General features: G+C 52.1%; 1 protein-coding gene across 1 annotated transcript; it reads right to left on the bottom strand.

Moving 5' to 3' along the window:
* Positions 1-4645: 4645 nt before the first annotated feature.
* LOC118716930 (AMMECR1-like protein) lies at positions 4646-5392 on the bottom strand. The gene has a single exon (XM_036434437.1). The coding sequence runs from the start codon at positions 5390-5392 to the stop codon at positions 4646-4648; it is 747 nt and encodes a 248-aa protein (XP_036290330.1).
* Positions 5393-8258: the final 2866 nt, after the last annotated feature.

Genomic DNA, 8258 nt, shown 5'->3' on the forward strand with positions numbered 1-8258 from the left:
CCTCACTTCAGCACATGGAACACCCCGGGAGCCCAGCAGACTTGTGTGTGGAGCAAATGACAACATAGGAACATGGCTCCATTGTGCTGCCCCCAACATGTGGTGTCTTCATGTTGGGAGGGGCTGGGGTCTGTATCCTAATGACATGAACCTCCGGGCACACACACACACACACACACACAAACACACACACACACACAAGTTCTCTGAGGACACTCAGCCCCGCCTGTGGATGGGAGGATGCCCACTGGTCCCCAAGGATGGTGAGGCTGTGTGGGCAGCATGTCCCCACCAGCCACCGTGTCCACGATAAAACCCGGACGCAGACAGGAGTCTGTCCATCTGCAATGGCAGGGACCTCCTGCACCCAGCACTCCTCCTCCCCTCCCCCATCTCCTCTGAGGAAAAGGGAGAGGAGAGAAAGATAAATACCACATGATCTCTCTCCCTGGTGGAAAATAAGGAACAACATACACTGATAAACCAAAACAGAGCCAGAGGGGAAAAATCATCATAGAATATCATAGAAGGGATCCTGTTATTTGCAGATTTTAAAAATATTTTCTACACTTTCTGTGATGACATACTGTGTTAGGATAGTTTTGGTTATATTATTATATTTAAATTATTTTTTTCTTGAAAGATTTTTATTTCATGTAATACTATATTTCAAGTCGTTTTCTTGAAACATTCATGTTTATTGCATGCAACATTATTATTTTTAAAATAGTTTTTCTTTTTTATTTATTAATTTCTTTATTGATTAAGATATCACATATTTGTCCTCAACTCCCCCATTCCAATCCCCCAAGGACCCCCCCACTTATGCCCTCACCCCCCTTTTGTCCTCGACCCCTGGTTAGGCTCATATGTGTGTACACAAGTCCTTTGGTTGGTCTCTCCCTCTTATCCCACCCTCCCTCTGAGGTCCGACAGTCTGACCCATGGCTCCTTCTCTCTGGGTCTGTTCTTGTCCATCAGTCTATGTTGTTCACCGTTTCCCCTAGATGAGTGAGGTCATGTCATACTGGAAATATAGTTATAAGAATCAAAAATGAGACAAGCTTTCATGGTTATGCCGAAAGGCAGATGAATCAGCCTGTAGAGCGTTTCTTTCTGGGCCTGGATGGTGGGCAAACGTAAAATAGTTTTTCTTGAAATTAAAAAAAAATAATAAAAGAAAGAAGAGGGCGGGGAGACTGTCGGACCCTGAAGCAAGAAGGAGTCCAGTCAGAGGTTGGGAGGCCCTGTCTGGGGCCAGCCCTCCCACCATGGTCGGAAGGGCAGGAGGGAGGCCAGGAGGGGAGACAGGCCTCACCTTCGCGGGGGATGCAGGCCTCGGCAAGCCCCAGGAGGAGCAGAAGCAGCAGGGCCATCCTCAGAAGCAGCTCTGGTCTGTGCATGGCGGGGCCGGGACCAGACAGGACTCAGCTCACCCCGCCGGCTCTCCCCACGCCAAGGGCACAGCCAGCTGCCCACACGTGCCCTCCGGCCTGCCCGCAGGCCCGCAAGGACCCGCCTGTGCCCACACCCCTGGCTGTTCACACAGAACGGCCTCTCCCCGCCCACAGCTGCCCGTTGGCCTGAGAGCAACCTGTGGGACAAGGTCAAGGTCAGGCCGGGCACAGTGCTGGCCGTCCAGGACCCACTGACCAAACCCTGTCCATCTCCTGTTTCTGTAGAACCAACGAGCCTAGAGTGTTGGGTTTTTCTTACATTAAAAAATAACGGTTTGCCCTGATTGGTGTGGCTCAGTGGATAGAGCGTCGGCCTTCGGACTGAAGGGTCCTGGGTTCAATTCCCATCAAGGGCATGGACCTTGGTTGTGGGCAAATCCCCAGTGGGAGGTGTGCAGGAGGCAGCTGATGGATGTTTCTCTCTCATCGATGTTTCTAACTCTCTGTCCCTCTCCCTTAAAAAAAAAAAATCAATAAAATATATTTAAAATAAGTAAATAAATGACAATTTCTTTTAAAAAATAAAAACATTTAGTGTGGAAAAAGACATGAAAGTCTCTAAGAATAACACTAAAATAGCGACCTGTATTAAAAAAACAAACAGACAAAAACAAAAAACCTCCAAGCACAGCGACTACCTATAAAACGAATCACACTGAACACTGACACAAGCAGCGACGGCTCCCCCAGCTCCCCACGGGGAAGTTAATGGAGTCTCTCTGAGCCTCCCAGGCCCAGGCCGTGCCGGGAGGAGCCCCAAGCTCAGTCCAGGAGGGAGAACGCGCTGTCTGTGCTGCCCCAGGGCTGTTCCCCCCACACGGCAGCCCCCACGCAGGTGCTGCCCCCGAGCAGGTCTGACCTGCCTCCCCCCACCTCCCCGCCACGCTCCGCTGCCCCGGGCACGCCTGCTCCCCGCTCCCACTCCCAGCACACGCCATGCCCTGGCCGGGTGCGGGAGCCCACCACCCACTTCCTGGGCTCTGCTTGGTCTGGCTCTTCACACGCTTCCCCGATGGGCCTCTCGGGGTTCCTGGACCCCCCACGGACCCGACGTGGGAGCAAGAGATTGAAGGGATGTGCCCACAACGCCTGGGAGGCCCCCTGAGCCTCGCTGTCTGAGGGGATCAGGTCTCCTGCAGAAAAAAGGCCAACGTGGGAGGCGGCCAGCTCCGGGCCCGGCCAGGACGGACGGTGGGCGTCTTGCGTCTGCACACCAGTGACCCGTCTGGTACCGGAGCAACACCCGCCCCCCTCCCCCCTGCCCAAATGCCAGGAGCAAGTGGCCCGTGTCCGCCTGTGACTCCTCCTGTGACAAGGAGGTCAGCCCCAGGGGCATCTCCCGCTGCCGGGCCCAGGGGAGGCAGCAGGAGTGCGGGTTCTCTCTCTCTCTCTCTTTCTCTCTCTCTCTAATATATATATATATTTGATTTTTCACAGAGAGGAAGGGAGAGGGATAGAGAGCCAGAAACATCGATGAGAGAGAAACATTGACCAGCTGCCTCCTGCACACCCCCCAGTGGGGATGTGCCCACAACCAAGGTACATGCCCTTGACTGGAATCGAACCCGGGACCCTTCAGTCCGCAGGATGACGCTCTATCCACTTAGCCACACCGGTTTTGGCAGGAGTGCGGATTCTCGATACGTCACAAGTGTTTGCTCTCCGCTCGCATCCCTCTTCCCTGGCCTGGCCAACCCCACTGTTCCTGGGGCCCCTTTCCCTGCCCTCGCTCCTTCCCCTGGTTCTGAACCCCAATACCCCTCGGGGATGATGGCCAGGGCGGGTATCTCCCTCCAGACATGTCTCCGGGGATGTCCGACAGATCTTCTCTCTTGGTCCCCCCCTTCAGACCAGCTCCCCCTTGTGGGTGTCCCTTCGGGGAACCCCCAGGGCCCCGTGCTCGATGTGTTTTGCCTCCGTGTGCAGCAGAGGCACCCATGGCATCGGCCCTAGGCTCTGTCTGAATGTGTCTCTGACATTTGTCTTTCTCGGGGCACTGCCTAACGCCAGGCAAAGTCACAGCATTGTGGGGTGCCCCCCCCCCTGGACTGTGCACTGGGGGCATCTCTCCCAGACTCCCAGATTGCTTTCTTTTTTATTGATGAGAGAGAGAGAGAGAGAGAGAGAGAGAGAGAGAGAGAGAGAGAGAGAGAGAGAGAGAGAAATATTGATGTGAAAGAGAAACATTGATCAACTAGTGGCCCGGTGCATGAAATTCATGCACATTAAAAGGGAATTAATTAGAGGAAATGTATTTTTTTTTTTACATATATTTTACAGAGAGGAAGGGAGAGGGATAGAGAGTTAGAAACATTGATGAGAGAGAAACACTGATCAGCTGCCTCCTGCACACCCCACACTGGGTATGTGCCCAAAACAAAGGTAAATGCCCTTGACCGTAATCGAACCTAGGACCCTTCAGTCTGCAGGCTGACGCTCTATACACTGAGCCAAACTGGTTTCGGCTAGTGGAAATATTTTAATATTGATACTTGCCCTTTTTCTATAACAAAATTATTAAGAGATGAAAGAAAATTAGGAAAATGTATATGAAAACCTCCCTCCTGTCAGAGTCTGGGGCATGCAGAGGGACCCGTGCCCACCTCGAAATAGCTCAAGACCCAGCCCCAGCCAGCCGCAACCCGGGCAAGCCCTGCCTGGGGGAGGGGAGATGGGACGGGCTGGGCTCAGGTCCCCTGTGGGAGGGGAGGACGACCATCTGTACATTAGCTCTTTATCTTGCTGGATTGCCCCCAAATGTGCCCTGCCCGGGCATGGGACCCACAACCTGGATATGTGCCCCTATCTGGGATCCAGCCTGTCACGCTTGGGTACACAGGACCATGCTCAAACCCACTGAACCACCCGGCCCTGGGCCAGACTGGCCTGTTTTTGTTGTTGTTAATCCTCACCCCAAGACATTTTCAAATATATATGTATTTTTATTGACTTTTTACAGAGAGGAAGGGAGAGGGATAGAGAGTTAGAAACATCTTTTTATTTTTTTAAATATATTTTTATTGATTTTTTTTTTTTTACAGAGAGAAAGGGAGAGAGTTAGAAACATCGATGAGAGAGAATCATCGACCAGCTGCCTCCTGCACACCTCCCACTGGGGATGCGCCCGCAACCCAGGTACATGCCCTTGACCGGAATCAAGGGGGTGGCGCTGGTCATGTCGCTGTGGGTCAGGAGTCATGACTGCAGAGGGGCGGGGCGTGAAGCATGCCATTCTGGAGACGAGAGGCCACATATTCCACATAACGGACCGTCACCTTCTCGCTGCGGTACCTGGTGAGTCTGAGGGTTTCTCGGAATTCGCTGGTAATCGAACCCTCAAAGCCGCCTTTCCTGAGCAGGGAGTCTATTGTCTGGACGTGGTCCCAGCCTTGCCCCTCGGCAACCTCCGGCAGATACGTGGCTGTGCCTTGGACACCCTTCATTAGAATCCCATGGACGCCCACCTCCCAGTCCAGGTAATCGCGGGCTTCCTCAAAGTCAGTGAGGAGGGAGACGGAGCAGGAGAGTGTAGGCAGCTCCTGAGGGGTCAGCGGGGGGAACCGGCTGTCCCTAAGGGCGCTGATGAGCGCGTACCCCCTGAGTCCGGAGTGGAGGCTCAGGGCTGAGAAGGTGCCCATGCAGCCGCGAAGCTGCTGGTCCCGCCCCGCCTCCCATGTCACAAAGAGCGGGAAGGGGTCGTTGGTGAATCCAGGACGCGATGGCTGAGGGAAGCCATGGAGGTGACAGTAGAGGACGTCGAAGCAGTAGCAGCACATCTCCGGGGTCACCACCGGACTCTTGGTGGCGCCAGAGGCTCCATTGGGTCCGGGAAGAGGACGCAGAGCTCCGGAGGCGGGATTCATTCCTGTGGGGGGAGGGGTTCCAGATTCCGGGGTTAAGTCTGACACGTTCTCCCCACCATTGCTGCCATCCATCTCGACGAGGAATCTAAAGAACAGAATAAATGACCACACTCACTGCCAGACACGGAGAATGGAGTGATGGGGCTGGGGGGATGGGAGGCACGGCAAGGCACCCTAAGGTGCATAGGACAGCATCCCACCCTAAAATTAAATGAAATAAAGATGAATCCGGTAAAAAATGCCAATAGTCTCCTAGACTGCAATGTTCTGGTTTTGAATAGAAATCACACCGTGCGTGTGAAGGTTTGGGGAGACCCTTGGTTTTCACAGGATCTCAGAAATGATGCACTGCCCACACACCTGGCTCATTCTGAGACCAACCTCCATCCATCCACCTATCTATCCATCCTCCCATCTATCCTCCCATCCATCCAATCATCCATCCTTCCATCCTTCCATCCATCCTCCCATCCATCCACTCATCCAATCAACCATCCCCCCATCCATCCTCCCATCCATCCTTCCATCCTTCCATCCATCCTCCCATCCATCCACTCATCCAATCAACCATCCCCCCCATCCATCCTCCCATCCATCCTTCCATCCATCCACTCATCTAATCATCCATCCCCCCATCCATCCTCCCATCCATCCACTCATCCATCCTTCCATCCATCCACCCATCCATCCACTCATCTAATCATCCATCCCCCCATCCATCCTCCCATCCATCCACTCATCCACCACTCATCCATCATCCCCTCCATTCACTCATCCAATCATCCATCCATCCATCCATCCATCCACCCACCCATCCATCCATCCATCCATCCACCCACCCATCCATCCATCCACCCACCCACCCATCCACCCATCCATCCATCCATTCATCCATCCATCCATCCATCCATCCATCCATCCATCCATCCATCCAACCACTTTTCCGACCGTCCATCCGCCCTCACTCACTTCCAAATGCCCCACCACGGATGCTCTCGCCCCACTCACCGCATCCGCAGCGTCCAGACCCAAACCTCCTGCAGCCTGCACTGGCGAGCTCTGTGTCCAGAGCTGAAACCGGCCTGTTTATATACACGCTCCTGGCATCACTTCCTGTTCTGGTCCTGCCCTGAGATTGGTTAGAGACCAGGCACTGATCCATTTCTCATAGTCTGTTTAGATGGGGTTTCCGGGAGAGAAACACCCCGCAGCTTCATGGGGTGTGGGCCTCTGAGCTCCTCCTCACGTGTCTGCAGCGTTTGAAGGACCCCAGACATGTAGGCCCGGCCCTGGCGGCTGTGGCTCAGTGGTTCCAGCGAGGGCCTGGGAGCCGAGGAGTTACGGAGGGCCCCAGGTTCGGTTCCTCTCTATCTTTTTCTCTCCCAAGCATCAATTCAAAAAGAATAAATAAAAATTATAAAGTCCCAGGCAGCGTGGCTCCGTGGTTGAGCATCGACCAGGGTTGGATTCTTGGTGAAGGGCACACGCCTGGGTTTCAGGTTTAATCCCCAGTGTGGGGCATGCAGGAGGCAGCGGATCAATGGTTCTCTCTCTTCATTGATGCTTCTATCTATCTCTCCCTCTCCCTTCCTCGCTGAAATCAGTAGAAATCTATTTAAGGCCCTAAGCGGTTTGGCTCCGTGGATAGAGTGTCGGTCTGTGGACGGAAAGGTCCCAGATTCCGGTCAAGGGCATGTACCTTGGTTGCGGGCACATCCCCATTGGGGGATGTGCAGGAGGCAGCTGATCAATGTTTCTAAATCTCTATCCCTCTCCTTTCTCTCAGTAAAAAACCAATAACATATATTTAAAAAAAAAAATAAAGCAAATGGCTAATTAAAAAAAAGGGAAATCTATCTAAGTTAAATCTAACAGTTAAGATGGTAAATTTTATGTGACTGGTATTTTATCTCAATGCACAGCGTCTTCTCACTTTATTTTTATTGTTGACGCTACGACAGCCGTTCTCACCTCCCCTGTCCCTGCCCTTAGCCCATCTTCACCCAGTTCCCATCCTCCCTGCCCTCAGGCCCTTACCTCCAGGCTGTGCTCCTGCGCTCTGCATTCGAATTATTTCTCTAATCCCTTTACCTTCTTTCCGACAGTTCCCACCCTCTGATCCCCTCATCCCCTCACCATTAGACAAATATGATTATTTCTCTAATCCCTTTACCTTCCTTCAGACAGTCCTCCCCTCCCTGCTCCCACAGCTGATAGTCTAATATATTAAATATTTTTTTAAATATATTTTTTATTGATTTTATACAGAGAGGAAGGGAGAGAGATAGAGTTAGAAACATAGATGAGAGAGAGAGAGAGAGAGAGAGAGAGAGAGAGAGAGAGAGAGAGAGTCATTGATCAGCTGCTTCTTGCACACCCCCTACTGGGGATATGCCCGCAACCAAGATACATGCCCTTGACCTGAATCAAACCCGGGACCCTTCAGTCCCCAAGCCGACACTCTATCCATTGAGCGAAACTGGTCCCAGCAAAATATTTTTTTAAAAAAACTAGTTTAGTCCAGCCGAAGTGGCTCAGTGGTTGAACCAGGAGGTCACAGCTCAGTTCTGGGTTAGAGCACATGACCAGTTTGCAATGTTGTTCCCCACTGTGGGGTGTGCAGGAGGCAGCTGATGGATGATTCTCTCTCATCATGGAAGTTCCTTTCCCTCTCCCTCTCTGAAGTAAATAAAATGAGTTAATCAGTGAATGCAATGCTCTTTGGAACTACAAATTTCTCTCCTCTCACTCGCTGCATCTCCATTTTTCAAAAATCATAATTAAAAAAAAACAACAACCCAGCAATGGGGATGTGATTGGTAAATTTGAATCCCTGTGTTGGTCACCTCAGGGCTGTGCCCATGTGCTCTGCATATGGATTCTTTGTCTAATCCCTTTACCTTCTTTCAGATAGTCTTCCCTCCCTTCTCCCAGGTCT

Source organism: Pipistrellus kuhlii, unplaced genomic scaffold (genome assembly GCF_014108245.1).
Source record: "Pipistrellus kuhlii isolate mPipKuh1 unplaced genomic scaffold, mPipKuh1.p scaffold_m20_p_123, whole genome shotgun sequence".
NCBI lineage: Eukaryota > Metazoa > Chordata > Mammalia > Chiroptera > Vespertilionidae > Pipistrellus > Pipistrellus kuhlii.

What these genes read in the sequence shown, in the direction of transcription:
- LOC118716930 (XM_036434437.1), bottom strand. Translation starts at nt 5,392, where the DNA reads ATGGATGGCAGCAATGGTGGGGAGAACGTGTCAGACTTAACCCCGGAA.